This window comes from Trichogramma pretiosum, unplaced genomic scaffold (genome assembly GCF_000599845.2).
Source record: "Trichogramma pretiosum strain Unisexual culture from Peru unplaced genomic scaffold, Tpre_2.0 scaffold61, whole genome shotgun sequence".
NCBI classification, from domain to species: Eukaryota; Metazoa; Arthropoda; class Insecta; order Hymenoptera; family Trichogrammatidae; genus Trichogramma; species Trichogramma pretiosum.
This window is the reverse complement of record NW_019641638.1, coordinates 878,554-906,016: the sequence shown is the minus strand read 5'-3', so window position 1 is coordinate 906,016 and position 27,463 is coordinate 878,554. Positions and strand designations below refer to the sequence as shown.

The following is a 27,463-nucleotide window of genomic DNA, read 5'->3' as shown; positions in this document are numbered from 1 at the left end:
GCGTACGTACGTACGTTCGCAAGCTCTCTCTCTCGCGCGTGGGCGCGCATGTATATAAATGTATGTATCGCGTAATCATGACACACTGCACACGCCTCGACCTCTTCGCAGCCCCCCTCCCCCCCTCATCCTCCTGCCCCTGCGTTCAGGTATGTACGTACACTCGGTACGCGACCAGAGCTTGATTAATTTGCTTAATGTGTCATATGTGTACATATATATGTGTGTATGTACCTATATGTACGCGTGTAAGTGCATAATAGCTCTTCGCTGCTGCCAGGAGCCTTCGAGCGATGATGATGATGATGATGATGATGATGCAAAGGCTAGTTGCTCAGCTGCCACTGCTGCTGCTGCTGCTGCTGCTGCTGCTGCTGCTGTGGTACCTTCGACAGAGTGTAATTACATTTATTTACGCGGCGGCGGCGGCTGCTGCGTTGCATTGTTATCGCAGAAAGCACTTACAAGTACGCGCGTATTAGATCACGCAATAGTCAATTATAAACGACGCGTATGTAATTCCTTTTTTTTTTGTTGTTTCGTTTTGTTTATATATTTATTTTTCTCTCCTCGTTTGATTTATCGTACATTACGTGTTCGTAGGTTAATGTTTATAAGAAAGCTACGTATGACAATATTATATTATAAACTATACGCTATACATTGCATCCGTTATCCAATACAAATATAAATTAGTTTATCAAAAAAAAGCTCCCATAACACATATAATATCAATTTTCCTAAATACATAGTAACAAATCCATCCTATATATCGTTTAATTATCTAAATCGGCTGAAAGCATGCGCGTGTGTGAGCGCGCGTTTTCGAACCGAAGTACCTGTGCTGTGTACACAAGGCGCCGCGTGATTGCATAATGTCACTGTATATATATATCTCGCTGCGCTGCGCCCACATACTCGTGCACACGATATGTGTACACGATAGTTGAAAAAAAAAAAAATGAAAAAAAAAAAGAGGAAAATCAAACGAACCGCGCGCGCGCGCGTGAGTACGCACAAATACACACACACACGCGGACACTACACACACACAATCAGCGCTGCCGCTTCTCGACGTTTATTTTCTCTTCTTCTTCTTCTTCTTCTTCTTCTTTTTTTACTTTCCGCAATCGAGAATCACTACACTGTACAAGCTCTGCGGCTCTCTGCGTTGTATACACATATATAGCGTGTCGTCGTCGTCGTCGTCGTTGCCGTCGACGTCGTCGAACGAGGTCAGTATAAAGCCCGTATTATACACCGACGCATACATGTATGTATGTGTGTACGTGAGTCCAGTTCCATGTAGTACTACTACACATAGTACGACACACGGCGAAGGGTGTCTCTCTCTCCGCTTTCCACAAGCCTCTCTCGCTCTTGGTTCTGCTCGGAGCGCTATAATTTGATGGTCATAATAACAGTATAATCGAATCTGTCGTCTCTCTCTCTCGTGTAGTAGTAGTACTTGTATATATACGTACGTGTCTTCTTCGTTTGTCTCTGCTGCTGCCACTGCTGCAATATTGTGTATATATATAGGAGAGAGGAGGTCCATTAAGGTCTGCCCATGACGCAACTGTGGACTCGGGCGTAGTTTTCGGTGTAGAGGAGCTTGCAAGTCGCCGCGTTGTTCTCGAACGTCATCTCGCCGATCTTCAGTTCTGGATTCACTGCCACCTATTTTATATATATAATGTACAGTACATTGAGAGAATAAAATGAAAATAAACGGCGACGAACGACCCGATGCGGTTTTTCGGTCGTATAAACTTCGCGATATATCGCACACGTCGGTAATTGACGACGCGTCCGAGAGTTTATTTATTTTTCATTCGCGAACAATCGTGAAAATCAGCGCTAAGGGACTAATTATCGATCGCGCGCGGGCAGCAGCAGCTGTGTGTTTTATTTGCTTTTTTTTTCTGTTTCTCCGGAGCTATCTCTACTATACGTGTTTTTTTTTTGTTTCACGATCGGATGCATCGTGATTTATAATGCGAAAAAAATTGTTCGATAGTAAATAACTTAACGATCTCTCGCGCGAAACTTTTTCCTCGCGAAGCGCACACGGATTGTGCGCCAGATGGCGGCCCCCTCTGCGCGCGAACGTAATTCAAGTGCATGTATATAATGATAATAATAATAATAATAACGGGAGCGGAATGAAGAGGGGTTGGAGGAGGAAAAAAAACACGAGCAAAATTTAATCTGTATACTCGCGCGGCGAAGTGAATTTTAAAATGATAAATCTTGTCTTCTTCTTCGGATCTTCTCTGTACTCTGTGCCCGGCCGCGCGACCAATAGAGAATATCTTTTTTCCTATATCTTCTTCCTTTTTTTTTATGTATATTATAGATAAAAAAAAAGGAGCTCGAGCGAACCCGAGCGCGCAAAACGTATTTCCATAGATTTTAGCTATACACGAGCTGCCATCCGCCGCGCTGCGGCACATGATAAACTTCGCGAGCGGCTAAATCGAATTTTTTTACTTTCAATCATTTATTTATTATATCGTTATAATGTGAAGTACGCGCGACGCGAACTAAAAAAAAGGAGGAAGGAAAGAAAACCGAGAGTAATAAGGAAAAAAAGAAAAGTAAGTTTGAATAGAGCTTAAATTTTCAAGTTTTGTCAGACGAATTTGTCGCTATGATGCATTTTATACACTAGCTTTTTCTCAAAGTGCTTCGTTGAATCATTTTTTAATTTCATTTTTTTCCGTAATAATATATCAATTGACTATTCATTAGACATGTGCCCTCCCGCCTCGGTGTAGTGTAGCGCCACCTGTATGCAATGCGCACGAACTAAATGCATGCCATGCATGATGTAAACAACAAAATAGCTCTTTGCCTCTCGCCTGTTTTACAGTGTATACTTCGCTCGATTATCATCGAAAGATCATTTTTTATTGTCATTTTAAGTGAGAAAGATGGACTCCAATGATTTATTCAACTTTGTTGTCAGGTAATTTTCATTTTTGAGAATGAAATTTTAAAAATATCTCTCAACACTCGGTGCATGAAACGTAGTTTTTCTAACCTTTCAGCGACATAAAAACCACGTTTTACGCACAGAATGTTAAAAAATATGGTATGCAACTGGTGCGTGAGGAGGATGACTCGCTGCGTTCGAGCGAAAACGACTCCTGGAGGAGTCATCTTCTTCACGCAATTGATACATAATATACTATAACACAATACTTGATTTTTTTGGGGTTATTTCAGAGTGAAAGATGAGCCTAGCGATGTGTCTCTTGTTGAAAATAATAGTGAAATGATCGACGAGAAACCCGATCTTAAAAACTTCCAACTCTTACGATATCCACCAGAAAATTCGGTAAATGTTGATAATTTCATGTAACTGGTTGTGTAGTTGTTTTGCCTCGTGAAAATCTCATATTGCTTTGATTTTTCAACAGGCTCAGGCTTCAAGTGGACTTGAAGGCGAAATGAAAATAGTTTTTGAATGTGAAGATGTGAAACCTAACTTTAATTTATTAACAGTTGAAAAAATGGATGATGATCTTTAACATCAATCGGAAGATATGAACAAAGATATGAACTCGCAAGATATGGCATACAAAGGTATCAAACGTGCATGCGATGTATGCGGAAAAAAATTTTCACACCGATCTAGCCTCTACCGACACGTCAAAATATCGCATAAGAATATCACTTACACGTGTGATACATGCGAAAAAAAATTCAAGAGTAGGATTTATCTCAAATTACACACCGATTCAGTGCACAACGGTGTCAGACATACATGTGATACATGCGCAAAGTCTTTTACTCAAAAGGGTACTCTCAAAACCCATATTGATTCAGTGCACAATAAAGTCACACATGCATGTGATGTATGCGAAAAGAAATTCACAATCAAGAGTGATCTAAACAAACACATCGATTCGATGCACAATGGTAATCCACCTACATGCGCTATATGTGGTCAGACATTTACACTAAAGAGGGTTCTGAAAGTCCACGTGGATACGGTACACAAGGGTATCACACATGCATGTGATGTATGCGGAAAAAAATATTCACAACTATCGAACCTCAACCTGCACGTCAAATCGCATCATGATAATATCACTTACGCGTGTGATACGTGTGGAAAGACATTCTCAAGTAAGAGTTATCTCAAAATCCACATTGATGCGATCCATAATGGTATCACACATTCGTGTCATATTTGCGAAAAGAAATATTACTATAAGTGTGATCTCAAGACACACATTGATGTGATCCATAATGGTATCACACATTCATGTCATATTTGCGGAAAAAAATTCTCAACGAAGGGCTATCTCAAAAGTCACGAAAATGTGCATATGAATTACGTATAGATATGCAATTAAGAGTGAACGCCCACATTGTTTCGGTGCATCACTCACGCACTCAAATTCAAAAAACCTAAACCTAATATTTTAGTTACACATTCACAAGACTGATTAAAAATTTTTCCTTTACGATAATATTGTGAATTATTCCAATGCTATCTTTCGATTGAACGAAACGAATTATGTCAAAAAATGTATAAGTTCTGAAAAAAATCAATAAATTTTTGAAGAAAAATCAGGCACATTATTAATTTTAACCCAATGAAATGTTGAACCCCTTAAGTTGATGTCAATTTTATAACTACAAATCACTTTGAAACTAGCTTAGCTCGTCCTGAATTTTTTTGCGAGCTCCGTATGCCGCGTTAATGGAATTTAACACATGAATCTTTTTATAAGAGGACTCGTGTATCTAACTTTTAGACTCACTTCGCGCGCAGTAATATTTTAGTCGCGCTTGCCATTTTGTTGCTTCATCTCATTACGGTTTGAGTCAAAAGCAACTCGGCCAATCAGAAGCTGTTTGAAGCGGCTCCGCTTTTCGGTCTATCACTTTTTGGGAAGTAAAAAAATATATAAAATAAAATAAAATAAAATTAAAAGAAACATATAGAGAATGTGCATGTCCGAGAGGAGATCGGTATAATTGAATCGTCGTCCGAAGCCATAATACGAAATTCCTCGATACAAATTCACGTATAATCAAATTATTATTATATTTAATTAAAAGTTTGCCATCGCGAGCCCAACTCTCGAGAATCGTCGTCGTAGCGGGTGGGCTATACAAGTGGAAAATTAATTAGTTGGTACAGTTCGTATATAATATAACGTCACATATATATATATATCGCGAAAGAGAAAAAAAAAGGAATGCAACGCGGGGGGGTTGAAGCGAGCTCGCACGCGCGGCCGCAACTGTACGCGTCGAGGACGATAAAAGTCAAGCCCCATAAAAGGCTTAAAATATATACGGATAAACTCTGCAAAGCTGGCTCTTTTTTTTTAACCATCCCTTTTTATCGGTAATGGTGTATAAATTTTATTCCGCATTAAATTTTTTTTCCCCCTCTTTTTTTTTTCTTTTACCTTGAAGGTGTAGGAGCCGGGCGAAAGCTCGGTTATGTCGACCCACTGGCAGTCGAGGTTGTACTTGTAGATATCGCTGCAGTTGACCGATATGCCCTGGTCGCCGTAATTCACGCATTTGTATCTGTTTACAACGTGCGTATGTAACGAAAAAAAAAAGAAATAAATAAAGCTGGAAAACGTAAGAAACAAAGAAAGAAAGAAAAGAAAGAAACGAATGTGTGTCTGTGTGTGTGTATACCTGGGCTCGACGCCGGCTAAGCACTGATTGTCCTCGAGGCAGAATGAAGCCTTGTGACCCTCGGCGACTCGTCTGCCCTGCGAATCGATGATGTCGAAAGTCGCGAATACCTCCATCGAATGGTAATGCCTGAAACGAGTATAGTATTATATTGTATCTGCTATACGACAAACGTAACGGCGCACGAAAAATACGAACGTATTTATTTTTATTTATTTCATTTTTTTTCTCTCTACCGTCTCTCGATTCTTTTGACGATGCATGTAAATACGTATACATTTTGCCGTATGATATTGTATCGCGCGTACGTAAGCAGCTTTACGCACCGAGAGAGAAGGAAAATATTGCATTATACGCGAGTTTGTTTCTTTGAGACATGTTTGTGTATACGGGAGGAGAAAACTTTTGCCGCTCTATGGCCCGAAGCTAAATGGAACAGACTGCCTTTGCGTATAAAGCATCTGTAATAGGTGTATTGAAAGACGCGCTGGTACAACATCGTCGACAGAGTAATATATTTAAAAAAGAAGAATATAAGGTTTTTTTATGATGATCAAGTTATCGAATCAGTTATTGAATCGAGCCGTGTTTGGTGCAGACCATTTATGTAGAAAAAAATTTAAGCCGTACTTTTACAATTACTTGGCTTATACGATCATTTTCACTTTACCACTTGAAAGATTTACGGATGAAGGTGCTCGACATCTACCGGTGAAGGTTGGCTTTAATTGTGAAGCGTGATTGGGTTTTCATACGTTTTTTGTACAATCAATGCAAAACCAAATCAGTAAGAAAGCATTATGATGAAGAGTATGACTCAAGTAACAATATCCAAAAGTGTCCTGTTTGGCTTATACATTGATTTCAACTTTGCCGCATTTGGATTTTCGGAAAAAGGTTCTCGCCATCTAGTGGTGAAGGCTGACTTTAATTTTGATTGATTTAGCACTCAATGCACTAGATAATTGTATTTTGCAACGAGTCCAATGTTCAGAACTTTCAGAACAATATGATTCGTCGACTATCGATATTTTAAAACTCGTAAAAAAATCAAGTAAGGTCACGGTCCCGATTTTCGCTTTGAATTTATTCTTTACATGAGATCAAGTTGCGATGCAATCGAATCGTTAATATTCATCATAGTTTACAAGCTCTACCTGTGACACATGTGCCATTCCCAGAGATGCTTCGGTATCGCCGGCCGAAAGTCCGCCGTCCCTATGTTCACTGTCCTCGCCGTGAACTTCAGCAGTCTTCGCCTGTGCCACCTCCAATCGGCCGACTCGCGCTGCACCCGGTAGGCCTCCGTCGCCAGGCAGTTCTCCTCCATGGCGCACTGCAGCCAGTGCAGATAGATCTCCTCGAGGTGGGCCGACTGCTCGAGCTCGCGCGCGTCGAAGGCCAGGTCGGCCATGTCGCGCGAGCAAGCGACACCGGCTAGGTTCTCGCCCACGCCTGGGCAGTCGACGCGGCGCCGATGGGCCCGGCACTCGGCCAAGTGGCGCTCGTCGCCCCGGCACTTGATGCCGGACAGCGACATGCCGAGCCTGTGGCTGCCGAACACGTTGGTCTGGTAGGCGCGCGCGGCGTAGCCGAGGCCCAGCTGGCGACAGACCACGGCGGCCTCGAGCATCGACCAGCCGTCGCCGCACACGACGCCCCAATCTGCCGATACGAAGAGAGGCAAATATATATGTAATATATATTTATTGCACAAAGCCATTGTCCCGCGTAGGCCTGCGGATTATGACAATTTTTACCACCGTACCGTTACAAAATTTAAAACAGGTTCAAACATGATTTTGTTGAAAGCTCACACCTAGGAGCAAACCCAAACATTCCTTCGTTTTTGTATACTTATTTATTTTTTTTTATCGCTTATCTGTGTTACCTTGTATAGTGGTTTCTTGAAAAGTAGCATAGAGCCATCTAGCGTTTGATCTCGGTAATCGGCTATGAATGTCCTAGCGCTCCAAAGAAAATGTTTTTCATTGCTAAGCACTTTTCAAATTCAAAAATCGCGTCTTTTATTTGTTTACGGGAAAATAGTTATTTATTGACGTTCGAGATCACTCTCCTCTCGACTTATTGACATAAAAAAAACCGGGATAAACCCTAAAAAAAAAATCGTAATTTTTGACGTGCAATACCATTTTAATGTACAAACAGTACATGGTTTTTTCTAGGTTTTCTGTGTCGAAAAGTCGAGGGGAGAGCGATAAAAAAGTTTCGAATAATTACGACAATGTCAAACACTCTCGAGCGTCAAAAGTAAACTATTTTGCTTCAATAAACATGATTTTTTACATAGAAACGTGCATGGATATGAATTAGTATATTATCACGTGCTTGTATGGAGCTAAAAACTGAAAAGCCTCGAATTCGCCTCGGCCGCCGATAATTACACGCGCTCCTATGCTTTCCGAGGCACGCAATATACCGTTTCTTTGCGGCGCTCGGACATTCGAAGCATATGAAAGCCGAGTACCGAGACAAGCCGCTAGATGGCTTTATGCCACCTTTCAAGAAACCATCATACGAAGTAGCACAGATCAGTAATAAGTCCTCGCTCGCATTACTTAATACCAATAGAAACACCAGCCATCTGTCTTCAAATAAAAAAATAAACGAATAAAAAAATTCGACCCATCTCTAGGCTTCAAAATTCGCCATCCAAATCGTGAAATCGCTCGCGTTACGATCGAGTGTTATACACGAGTCTTTTGATCGCGCGACGCGCACGACCTTTCCCGCGGGCCGCACACACGTCTTTATAACTAGGCTCTCTAGCTAGTAGCTCGCATCGATCGGCGCCCCGCGTAAAGAGGCTTAACTACTCTCTCTCTCTCTCTCTCTTCGGTGCACAGAGGGCTAAGTCGGCTGCGTAAGTGCCTCCCACCTCCCGCGTGTACATATATATAATATATAATCCCTCACTCGATACGACGTATATATATGTATAATAACGTACCCGAGCCGGCGAGCTTGATCTCGACGCGTCCCTGATGACGGGCGTAAGAGCCGGACAGTCGTAGCGCGAGGCCGCGCCGATGCGTGTCCCTGATCTTCGCGCTGCTGGGGCCGTCGTCGCCGTCTATGGAGTTGGTCGGTTCGTCGTCGTCATCCTCGCCGTCCGATCTACGATTATTATTATTATCGTCGACGTAACCGGGATGATGACAGACGACGCCCGCGGCCTCGTCGCCGCGACAGTCGGACTTGGCCCAGCCGTTGAAGCGACACTTGGCCAGCTCGGGCTCGACCCCGTCGCAGATCACGTCGTCCATCCAGTAGCGTCCTTAAACAACCACAACAACGACGACGTAGATTTGCGATGCAAATTTTGCCAGTTTATAGGATATACTTACTTCGAGCCTGGCCGAAATTGCCTCGTGTCGTGGCGCGGGCTCGGGCCGAGCCGTAGCCCAATTGTCGGCAGACCACACGGGCCTCGAGCTCGTCCCACTCGTCGTCGCACACGTTGCCCCAGCTGCCTTTGTGCAGGATTTCCACGTTGCCTGTGTGACAACGCGTAATATATAAGATATTGCAAAATTTTCCTATACGTACGACGAAGAAGAAAAAAATAGAGTCAAAGGTTATATAAAAAGGCCGAAGCTAAAAAATAGAAGAAGAGAGAGAGTAAAATGGGAGGAGGGCAAGAAAAACGAGCGGTAATAAAGTAAGATCATTTTCGTAAGTGCAGCCATCAATTGCATTATATACGGGTATATAAGTCGGGGATCGCTGCTCACTCTCTTCTCTCTCTCTCTCTGCTGGGGTTATATAAGTCAGTTTTACAAGCGAGCGGACGACGGCACATGCACATGCACATGCAGCACACATATATGGAGGCCAAGCGCTTAGTACTACACTGTGTGCTATATAGCGAACCATGACAACGATGCTCGCGATCTTTGGCCGACTTTTCCCATCTAAATTCCTTTCGAAGCCCTTCCAAATGATCCAATCTTTTAGATTAAAATCGTTCAATTTTATCATTCCCTATATATATATATATATATATATATACCATCCCTTTTGGCTCGCGCGACGTTATAATAATGTCACTGCTCAGGCACGAAAAGAAAGGATAAGGGCTTGATCTATGAAAATCGATGATAATAAATCTTCGGCCTATTACATATATACGTCGCATAATATCATCCAAAAGCTCGGATTTGGTATTTTCGTTGATGACTCTCCGTACGAGCGATCAATGGAATTCTTCGTTCTTTTATTATTAGTATATATAGGAAATCGGCGCATCGATGCGCGTGTGTAATAAAAATCGACGCGACGACGAGTTTATTTGTCATTCATCGAGACGCGTGTGTGCAAGTCTAATGTCTCTCTCTCTCTCGCAAAGTCGTTAAACGCGCGCTCACCAGAAATCGTCGCTGCTGCCGCCGAGATTTATAATCGCTATTAATAGAAGATTAGCGGCTCAATAAATCCGTCATCGCCCGCGCGCGAGCTAGCCGCGGTTTAATTGAGAGATAATGCTATATGGAAGTACGACGTTATTACTTACTTACAATTTACGTATTATACGATCGTTATAATAGCGTCGCCTTAATTGGATATACTCGATGCATGGCGAGTATTCGGTGCGGCTTTCGGCGTTAATTGATTTTTAATTTTTGCCTATCAAATGCGTGTATAATGAGGACGAAAAAGAGTATAGTTTTGCGTGCCCCCGAAAGTAATCGTATTTTCCTTTATATTCGCGCTCATCCTGGCCAAAAGTCGTAGCAGCAGCAGCAGCACCCAGTAAATATAAATAGCACATGATACGACGAGGTGCGCGGCGTTTATCTCTCGGTAATTGCGTTTAACTTGGAGCTCCGCTCCGTTAAAGCACACGGTATAGTATATATTTGACGCATTGCGCTCGCTCGCAAAAGCTCGCAAGTTCGGGCCTCGGTACATAAAGTACCGAGTTTTATCCGTGCTCGCGCGCGAGAAAAGTCATTATATCGCTGTTGTTGTTTTAATCTTTCTTTTTTTTTTGTTTTACTTGTTGTCCAAAGTTTTTCGGTCGAACAACAAGAACAACGAAACGATCGTTTCCGTGCGTGCGGATAGGGTGCGATTTATAATAATAATTTTCAGCGAGAGGATTTATTTCGCAATTATTACGATTACTTTTTTCTTTACCCCTCGTCGCTCGTCGCTGCTGCTGCTGCTGCTGCTGTTGTTGTTGTTGTTCGCGCGAGTATCGAAAGCGAATCCAAAGCGAGCGGCTGCAGTTAGTTATATAGCTAGTTAGTTATGAGCTGGCTATATACTACACTCCATGAAATCGCGAGCGAGGGGGTAGTAGTGGCAGTAGTATAGAAGAAATAATTGAATGATAAATTTGCCCGCGGGGGGTCAGCGGCTATGATGATAATAATAACAACAACAACCCTAATAATAGATGATAATAATAATGATAACAATAATAACGGCAGAGGATGATGATGATTATAACAATAACAAGAAACTAACAATGATAACTCGATCGACGAGCTCTCCACTGCACAAACAGCAGCAGCAGCAGCCCTCATCGCGTATACATATAAACTTTGTCTCGGGTTGTACGGGAAAACTAGAGAGAGAGAGAGAGTCCATATTATATATACGCTGCATGCACAGCTGCAGCTTAATAATAATACTATAGCTGGCGAAACTAGCTCTCTGTCTCTCTCTCGCTAAGCTCGAAACACTCCTCCGCGGCACAATAACATCTCTCTCTCTCTCTACATAATACGTATGCACGCGCGCGAGTTTTTCCTTCGTCCAAGTGCACTCGGAGAGTATAAGAGAGTAAGAGAGGGAGAGAGACAGAAAAAAGTATATAAGCAACGCGAAGCGCATTTTAAAACGCGAAGCGAGCCGAGGTGCGCGATCCAACGCGTCGCGTCGCGAATAGCTAATGATTCGCGTTCGTATATATATGATATATATCTATGTGGATCGGTATTCCGTAATATTACGTGTGTGTGTGTATGTGTGTAAGTTCGCGAGGTGTATGCACCGAGGATAGTACGGAGACTCTCAAGTATGACAGTTTGATCGATCGATTACAAATTTATTCAAATCATCGCTATATACGATATATCGTGTACGCTTAGCTTGTTTACACTGATTGTTTTTTAATGAGAAAAAATTGCCGGGGAAAATAACGCGCGCGCGCGCGCAATGTCACTCGGTGCTACAATGCCGTTAAGAATACTTGCGTTAAAATTAATTTAAAAGCGGAGGAAATCGATGCCGAGAGTCTTTAATATCAATGACGATTGTTAATCGACGTGACCAAAAATATGTAACTTAGAAAAAACAGGGAGGTATCTTGTATTTGTGAGGCCGTCGGTAAATTACTCATACTTGATGCTAAAACATTACTATTTCACTTGTGGTTTTCGAGAAATCGATCGTTCGCCATCTAGCGGTAACGTATGAACTACTTGACATAGTCTGAAAAAATCTTGCGCCGGGATTAAATTTTGGACTGGTATCTACTTGTTGTATTTTTCATGTTAAACAAAACGCGTTGGAAAGTTTGAACATAACGAAAATTTTTTTTGTGTGCACAATTTTTTCAATCTCAAGGCACTATAAGAGTATACGTCCAGTAAACCTACGAAAATTAGTTAAAGTTCGCACGTGATTATGAATACGTTTGCCTTACTTCTCAATACATTGAAGTTTTGTATGTTTTCAGCATTCTGCTTAAATTTTAATGCGAGCAGGTCCATTAAATCAGATAAAATAACACAGCGGTATTCATGAGTAACATTTGTAATTTTAAAGTTAATATTTAGTAAAAGGTCTTCTTAAATACTTGATTACAAACGTCCATTAAAAGTACTTTACGAGTCCATTAAGAAATTTACCAATAAGTTTTTTACAGTGTAACGATAATAAATCGTCGAAATATAAATTGTGGAAGCAAGCAAACATCCTACCTATAAATCCTAAGCATCATCCCTCGCTAATGATTGCACAGAGAAGCTATGAGTACTATGCTACCGAATTTTTTAATAAATTACCAATGAAAATTTTTTAAGCATTGAGCCAAGTGAGAGATTTAATTTCTTCCGTTTATTTTTTGTTTGAAGTATCGAAGTGATAATTATGTAATAATAAAATTATATTTCATTTTGTCTACCCTTACTATTGTAGCTTGCTTAGACTTATACAATTATTCTTACTTTGCCACTTGTGGATATACAAGTAAAGCAGTACTCGCCACCTAGTGGTGCATCTTGGCTTTAATTACGATTGAATTTTTATACACTTTTTGAGCGATTTCCATTGAAATGTTTAAATTTGAAAATAGAATTTAATCCTTTTCGTTCATTTTTTTCATGAAGAGTAATGCATGTGATCGGATTTTAATGCAAATTAATAAAACAGTACTAATACATTCATTTTTCACTCACAAGTACATCGAATAAATGTCAATGTCTGATTTTACACTGCACCGACATTAAATCTACATCCTTTTTTCCCAACTCGTATTATTCATTTCAAGCATACAAACATCATCTTTTTTTTTTTTCGTCATCTTACCTTCGAAAGGACCTCGCTCGCCGCCGACCAGCCTCACGGCGCCCTCCTGCTTCTTCAATCTTCGATAGTCCTTGCCCGGCAGTAACTGCTGCTGCTGCTGCTGCAACGCGCTGTACTTGGCCTGCATGTAAGCGCGCCTGAGCTTGCGCTGCGACCATTGCTGCTGGCTCCTGGCATCGCCGCCGTTGCCGACGCCAACGCGAAAGCCGCTGCTCCTGATGCGTTGTTGTTGTTGCTGTTGTTGATGATGTTCTTGCAGCTGCTGCTGCTCCTCAATTTGGCAATTGACGAGCGGGACGACGACGACGAGGCACAGCAGCAGCAGCCGCAACGGCAACATCGTGCTATTGGCGGCGGCTGTGCGTGGTGGAAAAGTTGATAAAAATAAAAAAATAAATAAAAAATTACGTTATATACGTATCTGGATGTTATTTCGTGTTTATTACGTGGCCATAATACTCGAGAGAGGGTATATGATTACGACCTAGTTTTTAGATGTTCCGGAATTGTTAATTTTTTCTCTCTCTCTCTCTCGTTATACCGACCGGACCCCCCGCGACGAAATGACATTTTTGCAGCAAATATAGCGCATATATACAGCACGAAATGTATATATGTGTGTGTGTCAATACAACATATACCGCTCTCTCTCTCTCTCTCTGTCGAAACGAAGTTTTGAATTCTTTTTATATTACTATCGTATACGTATGCCCTGCAAAGTGAGCGCGAAGAGTCAGAGAGCCAATGTAAACCCATCGTGGAAAATTCGCGGGGCTCGCACACACACGAATAAGTTTCGCGCTTATTGGAAAAGTACAGTTACAAAGTCGCATTACGCGGAATACGAATTACGAACATTTGGGAAAAATTTTTTTTTTTGCGTTGCAGAGTAGCGCACAGAAAGCTCTCCGATATTACATATATACGAAGAGAGAGAGAGAGAGAGAGAGGATGGCAAGAAATTTTTCACCCTTCCTCTTTTTCTCTCTCTCTCTCTCTCTGCCCCCGCGGCTGCTGCTGCTGCTGCTACCGTATTTAATGCTGTACGTATGCTGCTTGGTGCTCCGAGTTATGCGGGGAATTTCGTTGATATATCATTTCTGTATACAAGCGAGGCGAGAGCTGAGGGCACATGCCTTTGTGGCGAACGATATCACTGAACGAGAGAGAGAGAGATAGATAGAGAGAGAAAAATCGTTCTTTTTTTCTTTTTATTTCTCTTTAAAGAGCTTCGCATATATATAGAAGCGTATAGAGGCTCGCTTGTTTCCGAAAATCTACGTATACACGCCGAGAGCTTCATTAAATGCGTACATCGTATTTATACGGCGACGTATTTATTACGGAACATAAATTTTTTTTTCCCTGCATATTTATACCGTATCGTGTACATTATTATACATGAGTCACACATACAGTGTATTACTCACCGATTTATATCACAAGTCTATCTCGCTCAGCTCGCGACGACGACGACGACGACGACGACGACGACGAGTGAGATGAATATATATAAAGACCGCACACAAGAGAGACAGAGATCTCTTCTCACCCTCTCGATTATTATATGTATTATAAAAAAAAATCACTCGAACGCGGACTCGTCGTACGAGCGACGATGCAGCCCCGACATGACTGAACTTTTTCCGCAACCGAGCAGCAGCGGCACACTTTAACAATTCGGCGATCGCTGCTTCGCTTGGTTATCTCGAGAACAACACTGCACTACACCTATGAGGTATAATAATAATACTATTATTATGGCACTAGTGATGCACGCACGTACATCGCAAATACACATACACAGATACACCCACGCACACTTATTATTATTATTATTTATACGTCGAGCGCCACATGGCTCTCCTGAGAGCAAGACGACGACCAGCGTCTCTCCTCCGACGATGATGCTAGGCCTCTTCTCTCTAGTCTAGTATAAGCTTATAGTTTCGCGTTCATAATATATATGCTGGCTTGGCTTGGCTGCACGCGGCGTGTCGAATGCAAGTGATTCGTCATAGACTCGCAAAAGGCGTTTTTATGCCGTACGCATATGAGCTCGCGTGGAGCGGCGGCAATCCTGTGTATATATACATATGTATGTAATGTATGTATTCGATGAGAAAAAAGGAGAGGAGGCACATACGGAGTGAAGAAGGAGGTACACGCACGCACGTATATATACATACGATGAGCGTAAGTGTGCTCATGTGCGAGTACTTTGGTTCTCTCCTTTTTTTTTTTCGTTCAAGATTTTACCATTGTTGCCTATATTGATATTTATCTCGGACGAGCGCGCAGGAGCTCGTGCTCGTGGATTATTTTTTCGCGCCGTCGTCTTTGTTGCCGCGCGCGCGGCTAAACGTTAATTTTTCATTTTTTTTTTTTTTTTCTTTACTTCTTCTTCTCGTTCTTTGTTTCTTTATAATGTATACGTCGATTCCTGTGCTGCGGTGATTCCGAAACGAGATGTAGCACATCTCGAACGCGATCGAGATTGGCCGCGCGCGGCGAAGGTTTAATTTTTTTTTTTTTTTTGCTGCTACTACTACTACTCGCGACTCGCGTGCATCGGTAATCGTAGAAACGTAGTGCTCGAAAAAGTTTTAATGAAATGTCAACGTTGAGTCGAGATCGCAGCGACATGCAAAAAAAAAGAGAGAGAAAAGAAAAATTAGAGCTTACGAGATCGATACTTGAAACTTTTTTTGGACTCGGGCTGTTTCAGTTTTGCATTGAAATACCAGGCCTAGCCTACGTACACGCACGAATTACGTTTCCAAGTGTACGCGTTATTTCTTCTGTCTGTGTCTCTGTATACATGTACTATGAGGAAATAATAAACGAACGATCGTTTACGCGAGAAAAGAAGATTAGTTATTTATGGAATTATTAATAGCAGCTTGCGCGTTGCATTATATACCCTATATGTGTGCACATGCGCTTGCAGCGAAACAATAATTCTATTGAACAGCTCGCTGGCAAATTGGCTTTGGCCGAAGAGCAGAAAAATAATAATAATAAAAAAAAAAAAATACCAAACAAATAAATAAAAAGTAGGAAGAAAAAAAAAGTAGCGGAGATGAATTAAATTTTTTATCTGCCGCGATATATACGAGCGCGAAACACCTCTGCCGCGCGGCTCTGCGCACCGGGGTCAGTCGTCGTCGTATATACACACGAGCACATACGTTACGGTTGTGAAAAATTGAAAATCTTGTAACTCGACTGCGCTGCCGCTACTGCTGCTGCTCTTTGCTGAAATCAATCGTGCGTCAACGTGATCCTTCGGGAAAGAGAGAGAGAGAGAGACATTCGATATTGAGCAATAAAAAAATTGAAAAATGACTGATTTTCGCAGTATAAAGACGATAAATCGTTGCAAAAAAAAATAGAGAGAGAGAGAGAGAGGGGGGTCGAGGAGGAAAAAAGAGCGGAGAAAAAATAACAAATTGATAAATCTCGGATGGTTATACGTGTGGCAATTTGCAGAGCGCGCAGAGCTCGACTTGTCACACAGCGAGAAAGTCTCTCTCGTATAAATACATATATGCGCGCGTGGAGAGATAGGAGCCGCTGCAGTGCGGTGAAACGACGTTCTAGTATCTATCAAGCCACTTGAGATACACACACACATACGAAACCGATATTTTCCAATTGCGCAACGCTCGCGGGTACACGATCTATATATTTATATTTATTCATATAGCATTTACGTACTATTACGCGAGCTTTTTTTTTTGACGCGAACGACGATATTAGGCAAAGTAAAGTCGCTCTTGTATATAGCGATATATATAATAAAGTTAATGCACTATATATATACGCGCGGTGGCTTTTTTTTTTCTTGCAACGTTGTTGTTGCTGCCGCTGTATACATATAAGAACGAGAAATTAGATTATGCGTGACTCTCGGGATGTGTATTATAGCTTTTAGTGATTGATTTTCGAGGACGCGCTTCGTTCGTTCGTCTTCTTGCTTCTTACTCTTTTCCTATATTTCCTATGTATATACTTGCCTCGCGTCTATATAATGCGCGTATATGTATACTCCGACCTATGCGTTATTGACGAAATATTTTTACACTTGAAAAGAAGAAGAAGAAGAAGAAAAAAAAATGAACTAGATAAACACGCGTATCGAGCGAGGAGCTTACGTACATATAAGTACTTGCGTACATATACATTATAAAAGACGTTTCGCTGCTGCTCTTTCGCCGCGTAATAATATAATATCGCGCATAGATTGACTAGCAAAATACACACACGAAAAAAAAGAGACAAAGAGAAGAAGCAGCAAAATCACGCAACATCCGTATATATACACACGCGTATAATGACGACAAAATAAATCGCGTCTCTTTGACTATACTCTTTCTTATCTTCCCGTTTCTTTTTTTTTTCTTTTTTATTCATTTTTTTTCCCTGCATTTAGGTCACCAAGTTTTTATGCCACACACAGACGGACACACAGACACGTGTGCATAAATATATATAAATACGCAGACTGCACAAACCAATGCAGCGCGCAGTGCAGTTACAAGTGCCTGCGCGAGTGTTTTGCCTATATATACCTGCTACTGCCGGCATTAGTATAATTGCCCGCGTGTGTATCGTTCCGTTTGATCTTTAAAGTGAAAATTGACATTATTAGATAACTATATATGTATGAGTCGAGGCGCGCGGGTACATATATATTTATACGCACGAGAGAAATGTAATCTCAAACTTTTGAGATTCGACCGAATTAGAAACAGCAACGCAGCATCGCGCAGAAAAAGGAAAACAATTATTAATCAACGTTATACGGGACGATTATTACGGTTGAATATATCGCGTATTGCATAATACCCACAGGCCGCATCGTCGTATATATTATATGTAGTACGGTCAGTCGACGTTACAGACCTCACTGAGTGCATAGACTCGGCGCAATTAAGCGTCGTATTATATTCAAGTATATTGTGATGCGGTTCGAGCCGATCTTATACGCGTGTATTCTGCGGACAGACGTCATATTGCGTCGCGCGTCCCATTATACGTCGTGTATAGCCGCAGTCGCGCTTATTACCCACTGCACTAGCCGCTGCTCTCTTAAGATCAGATAAATTGAAAACGATTCGTTATATCGTGTATACGGTATTATTATGAATACCTTATGCCGCTGCTGCGGCTCCTCATTCACGATTGCCTCGCGCAAACATTATGTCTATGTAGCCTTATGGTCGCGCAGCAGCAGCAGCAGCAGCTCTCAAGTGCAAGTACACGCATATATAATAAAACACTAATACACACCCACGTTGTACGTTATATTACATGTATGTATATCGGCGCGCGCGCGAGGCATGTATACATCGTGTCGAGGCGCTTTTAACAGTGATTACTCGTGCTTTATTGTTTCGTTAATTGTTTCGTTATTCTCAGCGTGTGGGTTTTTTTTTTTTTATTTTAAATGCGCTGCATACTGCGGGTTTCAATGCTACTGCTGGTGCTGCTGCTACCGTCGCGATGATATTTCACGATAACGGCCCTTTTTTTGCGCGTGCGTTTTTTTTTTTTTTTTTAATTTTACGAAGCTCGCGCGTGTACAAGGCTATTGTTGCTCACTTTTTGTTCTTTGGTATGCGTACAATTTAGAGACTCGAAAACGAGGCAGAAGTTTTTAGGCGCGTAATAACTGCTGATATGTACATTACGAATTGCGCTAATACGTAAAAAACCGCGAGGAAGTTACATATTATTATTATTATTATATTATTTTATGTAACGTTTAGCATGATTTCAGCTCTATTTCTTACATACAGCATAACAGACGGTTTATATACACACTATGCGTCAAGTCGTCTGACAGATCGGCCTGTGATCGGGATGATCTAATATATCGACGACTGCATTATTATACAAATGTGCGTACTAGAGATTACGTCTCCTCTGCCACATACGATCTGCCACAAACGCACATACATATATACACTTTATTAGTTATTAATGTATAGGTGGAATCGCGGCGAGCCAAACGTATTGTATCACATAGATACACACACACAGACACACATAAAGCAATGCACATATATCTATGGAGGCGCGTCGATTGATTATAAATATATAAGTGAAAGTCATCGTCGTATAGCCGTCGTCGTGGTCGTCGTCGTCACGCACGCGATGAGTTCGGATCATTCGCGCGGGAATTGTCTATGTCTTATATATATGCTCATAATACAATATAATGCACGTACGTATTGTACAAGTAGGCCAAGTACATGCGTAATGCGAACGACGATATTACAATATATGTGTCGTTTGATTATTTATAATATATCGACGACGCGCGCGGGGAATTCTTTCGGAGCTCGATCAGCTGGATGTGATATATTTTAAGTATCCGTGACTCCTTCTTCTTCTTCTTCCTTGTTCTTTTTTTTGGGGGGTTGGAGGTGTACTTTGATGACCTTTTGCAATGTATTTTACTTTTAAATTATAAAAATCTTTCTCAAGAATCAATGAGTTTATGTGAAAATATGGTGTACCACTACTAAAATTAATGAAATGGTGATGATATTAAAATAAAATTCATATAAGTACAGTATAATTTATTTGATCGATACGATAATTTTCGAGGACACACTTATTTCCTTTTTATAAAATTTAATACCTTTATGAAAACTTACACGCGAAATGTTTGAATAATGCAAAATAATAGGGTATTGAGAACTAATGCAAGTGCGCGTTCAGGTCCGTAGTAGTTCATATGTTACCGCTAGATGGCGCATGGAGGAATTCTCAAAATCCAAAAGAGAAAATGAAAAGTTATAGCATTAAGTAAGAGTGATTTTTACATATTTTTTAGTTCGCCAGACACTCCCAGTTGGAAAATATTCCAGTAGGATAATATCCTTTACATATTTTTCTGATTATATGAGGTATTTTTCTCAACATTGCAGAATTATTTTGGCAACACTATTCCAATATTTCTGCAACTGCAATTAATAGTAATAGGTTTCTAACGTGTTTCTCACTGATCAAGTTTTTACGCGGAAGAGCATGTATAATGGGTGCCGTATATATATGCACGTGGACTGAACGAACGTTTCAATTTTTACAAATAAAAATATACGAGCGAGTTTCGTCGATTGAAATTTATCGCGACTTTGCCATTGCTCCTACAAATAGGCGCTACATCCGCAACAATCAGACGCCACTACTGTAGTTGACGATAGTCTCGCAACAACGACAAAAACACCCGATTTTTTTCCGTTTATTTGCCGTTTTGAGGGCTGACAATACGGGCCTATACAACCGTTTCTTCTTTCGTTCGATTTTGCGATTTTGTGTAAGCAACGTTGTGCGTATGTAATGTTGATGGATAACCATCATTAATTATATCTGAATGTTGAACCGCATCATTCACGAGATCAGACATATAATGTGCAACACTCGTATGCTATAATTTTTGTTTTAGTTTGATCCTGAAATCACGTTTCACATCATGCACTCTTCTTATCAGTTGGTCACAATGAGCTAAGAAGCTCTATGATTGCCGATCTAGATGGCCAATGCTGAATTTGAAGTGTGCATCTTGATGGTCCGTCTGCCCACATTTAGCATAAAACACAATGTCATTTTGATTGTGACGTGGACCTGCATAAAATTGTATGATGCAAGTTGATTTAAATTCGAAGCATCAAATCTTCTATGTATACACACATTTTTTCCATGTCATGTCTATTACGGGCATCAACCAATACTGCATTGGAATAGAATTCGCCAATCAACTAATTATATTTACAGCTGTACCTAGGTCTCTTCACCTGATTTTTTTCTGATTTTTCATTATATGATCTATCAAAAGTGATTTTTTTTCATCAATACATATATTTTCTTCTTCTTTTTCTTCCGATTCGGGGTATTCATGTATCTCTGTACCACCTTGCCTTTTTCTTAATGATTCTTTAGTAATGGATACTTGAGAGCTATATGTTACTTCGTGTTTTTTTACCGCACGAATTGGCTTCCTCTCTACTACTACAAATAAATTCTTCTCTAAAAATAAATTTTAATTCTAATTCTACTGAATCAAGAATCACTGATATCAGAATATGGTTCAGAATAATTCATTACAACTAATTCGCCGTCTTGAATTTTATCATACAATAATACATATTCTGCTTCGTTCCTAATAATTATTAATAAAACTACTTGAAATATTGTTTGCACTGGACAAATTTTTTAAAATAGACGTTTCACGAATAAATATATTAACAAAAAGCAGGGGAAACTTCTAGCTTCATTGGGACAAGATACAAATTGCCTAAACTCGACGACAAACAATTTTCAAGCGCACGCTCGTTAATGAAAAGTAAATATTTCGCAATTTCACGTAAACACATCACATTATATAGATTGCGAGCTCTACGATACGACAAAGCATACACCCGATAGCAGCCAAAATCAAAACTTACCGAAGTCTCGTACCAGAGATTCGCAATAGCTTCTTTTACAAATAATATTAACGTATGAAGCATGATTATAATCAAAATTAATTCCACACAAAAGAAAAATTGTTTTTAGGTGCGGTATATTACGCACTTGCGTACACAAGCGTATTTTATTTTGTTATGTTGTCATGAGTACAAAAATAAATGACGTAGGTCTGCGAAACTTTTGAAAAACTGACTTCCATGCAACACCCATTGTTAACGTCATCATTTGTTGTTTAAATTGTAAACTACTCAAATAACAGCATATCGACCTAAAGAAAAAATGATTTATAAGACTGTTTTCCTCTATGCTGAAAAATCAACGTATTATCGAAATAAGAAACCAGCTATTTGGCGTTCATTGCAACACAAATTTCTATAAGTCATTCATTTAGATCTACTCGAGTCGAAACGAAGGTAAAGCTCGTGTGGCGTCTTTCGCACGAGCTGGCGCCACTCGCGAGGATTCGCGCGTCGCGCGCACGATTGCAGTTGCCGCCGCAAGGCGCGAAATCTGTTTTACCGATCTTCCTTCCTTGCGCCGATCTCGAAAAATCTCTGAGTTGCCTCTGGACGGTGAAAGGAATCAGGCATATCGACGCGGATCGGTGCGAAGATTTCTGCATTGTTATCTCTCGATGTCGAGGCCGCCGATCTGCGCGCGGTACGAATCATCTTGAAAGAATTAATAAACGAATCAACGCATGCACGATTTGAGAAATATACGCTTTTACGCACGTTATCCTTGAATAATATTTTAGACTTTATTTTTCATTGAAATAAATTGAAATAATGAAAAAAGGATACAGATATCCTGTTCTCACACGCACTGTAGCAAAAGGCACGTTATATACGCCGAGAGGATAGGAGGCGACCGCGGCAGCGGCAGCATTGCCAACAACAGCGCGCATAACCCGACGATACTCACACGAGAGGCAGCAGTGAACAGAGAGAGAGAGAGAGAGAGAGAGAGTCGCAGGCCGCGAGCAGCAGCAGCAGCGTTTCTGGATCTAGTAGTGTGCCGCACGCCGAGCTCGAAGTTAGCATCAGAGTAGTTGTGTATTAAATAGTTTACAATAGCGATTATACATACATCGCCGCACCGCACCGACACTACACCGAAGTAATATACAGTTTATATATTTAATCCGTATATACCAAATTCTCTATCTCTCTCTCTCGCTATTGTAAAACGATTTGCATGCATCATTTTTATCATATACGCACGCTTATATATTTACACCGCAATTAATACAGAGTCCACGGCCGATTCGTCGTTGCGTTTCTCCTCCTCTTCCTCCTTTTTTTTTGGTCTATCTACTATACGGGGCCAAAGCGCAAATATTAGGCACGATTAAAACGAGTTTGTTTATGCGTGCGAGGGGCGCGCATACACACGACGTATCGTACGCTTGTATATTATAAAATACGTATACATACATACACAATACATAGGAGCCGCGGTGAGTCGCGCCGCGGCGCACACGCATGCAACAACACACACCGATACATATACAAACTCTCACCGTCATACTCGTCTCTCTCTCTCTCTCTCTCTGTATACATGTATACGCACAAACGTCGCTGTGCTCCGAATTTTTGCGCTGCTTTTCTCGCTCTCTCGCTCTCTCGCTCCTTATATACGTGTGTATTATATGCACACACACACACAAGCCGTGGCATTAAAAGTTGTATTTTTTTTTTTTTTTTTGGTTGAGATACATCTTTTTATGCTGCACGCTCGCTCTCGATAAGTACGCAAAGTTTTCGCTCTATCTATCTCTCGCTCTCTCTTCTTGCATCTTTTATGAAAACGAAGTAGAAGAAGAAGAAGAAGAAGCAGACGAAGATGAAGAAAATAAACGAAGAGTAAAAAGTGATGGTCAGTGTGTTTTTTTTTGTTGTTGTTTCACTCTGTGCTTTCGATAGAGATGGAATATAGTGCCGATGCCGTCGTACATTACGTATCTCGGCACTCTTCGGGGTAAAATTCTACGTTTTTTGCATTATTTTTTTGTAATAATAAAGAAAAAATACACGCGTGTCTCGGTGGTATTACAATACGTTCTTGCATCCTGCTGTGTCTGTGTCTGTGCGTCGTCGCCGTCGTCTACAATATAGCGTGTGTGCCATACTACAACGTCGTCGTCGTCGTCGTCTCTCTTCGCTTCGTTGCAAAATCATCGTCGGCTTTTTCACGTCCTCGTCTGACGAGTGCCGTGTGTGTGTGTGTCTATATAGCAGTGCGATACAGATCCACAAGTGCAAGTTTTCAACTAACAACACGAGAAATGAGTAAACGTGCATCGAGTGGCATAGTGAGAAGAGAAGATACAGACACGGAGTATACATAAGATTCAACGTGTAAACAACGTTACATGCATTTGCGAAGAGCAGCAGCAGAGTAGCGAGAGAGAGAGAGTAAAAGAGTGTTTCGCCGCGAGTGCGCGTCGTCGTCTATGTATCCAATACGTTTACATAAATGTGCCTGTCTGTCCGTGTGTGTATAGGTATGTGCCGTGCACTTGTGTGTCTATGTGTGGAGAGATTAAAGCCGGGGATCAGCGACAGCAGCCGCCGCCGCGTGTACAGCAGCAGCAGCGGCATTAAAAGCAACATATTCGCACAGTGTGGATATATACCGCTCAGGAGATAATATTTCATTGGGCAATTGATTCGCGTTTCGCCTTCGTGTGCATTATGTGATTTGAAATCTATATCTACACTCGTTGCCGCTGCTGCTGCGGCACGACGTCGAAAGAGTGAGGCATCCCCCCAGTGCGGAGAGGAGACGTGATTTTCGAACGCGTTTCTCGCGCATTTCTGCATACGTATATCGTGCAGTACGCATAACTCTGCTGTACGTTGCTTGCTCCGCATGTGTGTGTGTGTGTATATGAGTGTGCATGTGCATGCACATCTCTCTCTCTCCGTCTCGCTTTTCATCGAGAGAGAGAGAGGCTCGCAGACGATCGCGGCGCGCGCTCGTGTCGGCCATTGCGAGAATGTGTGTGGCATATTACACACACACGCACATGTATAGCATTGCATTTCTCCGTCTCCGTCTATCTCTCCTTCTCTCGATTTTTGCGAAAGTATAGTACACAGCGAGCCGGTGTATCGCTGCTGCTGCCGCCGCTGCTGCATCGTTATCATCGTTTTTTTTGTTGTCTTTCGCTTCGATCCTAACTGGACGTGGACAAAAATCTCTCGGCTCCAAATTCGAGGCATCGTATCGAAGATGTATCTGCATCCTTCGTTTGTGCCTCTCTGCGTCTATTCGCGGTATGCACACACACGCACACACACACGCGCGCGAGCCGTTGGGGCGTACACACGTCCGTGTAATACAGGTGCGCGCGTGCGATATTATAATGCGAAGGACGCGAGTAAAAGTTATAATATATAGCGCGAGATCGACTCCGAAACACGCGAGTAAATAATATTAAGGACGACCAGCGTCGTCGCGTTGCGTTAGTTTTATACGATCGTCGTTAGTTATTTAATAAAAAAAAAATAAATAAATAAAACTGCTCCATCCAAGTGGATATTACACGTACGATAGAGCACGTAAATATATAGCAGCAGCGAGACTTGTATCAAACATACACACTTTAAAGAGCTAGAGAGACACACGGCTCCGAACGACGTTCGTATATTTGTTTACCAACAAGTGTGTATGTATGGCTCTCTCTCTCCGTTCGCTCTTGCTGCTATATACTATATACACGCCAGAGAGACAGACAGACAGATCCGAGTGTGTGTGTAATACATAAACATAGTAATATACGCATACGCACGCGTGTGTGCTCATATATCGCGTATACACTCATATTCATACGCGTATACATAGATGATCGACGAGAGGTGGCAATATTTACATTTACCGTGTGTGTGTGTGTGCGTGCAACTCGTAGCTGCAGTTTTGCCGCGCTGCACATGCGTCGATCGTTCGATCCTCACTCTCTCGCTATCTTCTCCGGTCTTTTTTTTTTGTCGCTTCGTATCATAACGCATTCGAGTAATAACACCTCTATGTACCGCGCGAGAGCGATGCGTAATTGTATTATTCTCGTTTTCTTCTCGACGCCCACTTTTGACGTTATATCGACGCAGCTTCTTTTCATTTAATTCTCTCGCGTTTAGGTTTCTCGATTATTATTGCAAGACGCGGGACTCTCTCGACACGCGCTTATGTTTAAACATTTCATTACGATTCGATAATGATACAATACAAATATGTACCGATGTACAAAGTCGCGCGTCGCGTTTCGATCGCGACGATAGCGTTATTTATATCGAAAAGAAATAACGTCCGTGTATATAGTATGTGTGTATGATAGTAAATATAGATATCAAGTGTGTCTTTTACTTCTTTTCTTTTTTCTCTCTTTTTTTTTATAAAACACTCATACTGCAGTTGTTGTCGTCGCCGCCGCCCCGAGGCTTGCAAAAGAAGAATTCAATTTATTTTTCCGATACATATAGGAGAGAGAGAGAAAAAAAAAAGAGATTCCCTGTGTATTACCACGCGTGTTTTATTGTTGTATCGATACATAATACCTTTACGTGACGCGTCAAAAAGAAGAGGAGGCGAGAGGAGGAGAGAGGAGAAAACACGTGGTTTCGTTTGTTGTCGTTATTATTATTATCGTTGTTATACACACGCGTCAAAAATCAGATAAAAACTGCGCGGATTATTATTACGTATTGTGTGTGCTTTTCGTTACATCGAACACTTGATTCTCGATTGATTTCCGTTTTGTTTGTTTGTTTTGTTTGTCTGTTTTTTTTTTCACACTATAGGTGATAGATCACACGCTGCTACTGCTGCTGCTGGTCCGGCTGCTTATCTCTCGCTCTATCTGTACTCGCACTTTTTCTTTCAACGCGTTGGTATAGCACTTTTGACGGCAAACTTTTTTTTCTCTCTCGCTCGTGTGCGGCCATCGGGGGGATCACGACGACGTGAGAGAGAGAAAACTTGAGAGGGCAATCGACCTCACTCCCACTTTTCTTCTCTCAAAAGTCTCGCGCAAACTTTTTAAGATCACGTGTTATATGGGGCGCAGCTATATAGTATATATACCCGGAGTAATCCAAACTTGATTGATTCCCAATGGCTGTGTGTGTATGCTCGTGTATAAGTGGCAGCAGCTGGGGCAACTGTAAAAAACATTTTCGGGCTAACTCGGAATTTATCCGCCGTAAGTCGTAAAAAAAAAAAAAAATAAAGAAGAAGAAGAAGGAGAAAAGTAGTCTGCGCGGAATACAAAATTGATACCGCGCGGAAAAGAATCACGTGTCGTCTCCGATAAACGCGTGCAGCTTTCTCGAGGTATATATCCGTAAAGCTCTCAAAAATCTCGGCGGCCTCCCCCTCCCATCCCTATACCGAAAGATATCTCGCTGGCCCGCGAGTATATACGTATGTATACACCGACTTTTAAGTGAAAAGAGAGAGAGAGAGAGAAAAGATAAATAAATATATATAAAGTAACGTTTGCTCCGATATAATCCCTTTCGTATAAACGTTTCGTCGGCTCAAAGGATACACAAACACGCATACCATGCCCCGTGCCTGTATTACCGCGTTTAAAGTGCGTGTGCAAGTGTATACCTCTATATACGGGCATGCGCGTACTCGAAAGAGAGGAGGCCTGTCTCTCTCTCTCTCTCTCTCTCTCACTCACTCTCTTTCTCGATGACGCGCGTCGAGTATTTATACTAACTTCCTCGTGCTGCTGCTG

The 27,463-nt window shown here is 41.4% G+C and overlaps 2 protein-coding genes across 2 annotated transcripts in view; one reads left to right on the top strand and one right to left on the bottom strand.

The window, feature by feature from the left end:
* Positions 1-512: 512 nt before the first annotated feature.
* LOC106660417 (lysyl oxidase homolog 3) lies at positions 513-15,230 on the bottom strand. The gene is made up of 9 exons (XM_014383376.1): positions 14,667-15,230; positions 13,237-13,593; positions 9,045-9,194; positions 8,648-8,974; positions 6,834-7,341; positions 5,677-5,805; positions 5,436-5,559; positions 1,485-1,680; positions 513-1,398 (listed from the first exon to the last, which is right to left on the bottom strand). Exons 2-8 carry the CDS (start codon positions 13,574-13,576, stop codon positions 1,558-1,560), a joined length of 1,701 nt encoding a protein of 566 aa, XP_014238862.1. The 5' UTR covers positions 13,577-13,593; positions 14,667-15,230; the 3' UTR covers positions 513-1,398; positions 1,485-1,557.
* Positions 15,231-22,721: 7,491 nt separating this feature from the next.
* LOC106660598 (G protein-coupled receptor kinase 5) overlaps positions 22,722-27,463 on the top strand; it is a 38,661-nt gene continuing 33,919 nt past the window's right edge. The window contains exon 1 of the mRNA XM_014383658.2: positions 22,722-22,836. The gene's annotated coding sequence lies outside the window, so the exon portion shown is untranslated. The remainder of the gene's footprint in view (positions 22,837-27,463) is intronic.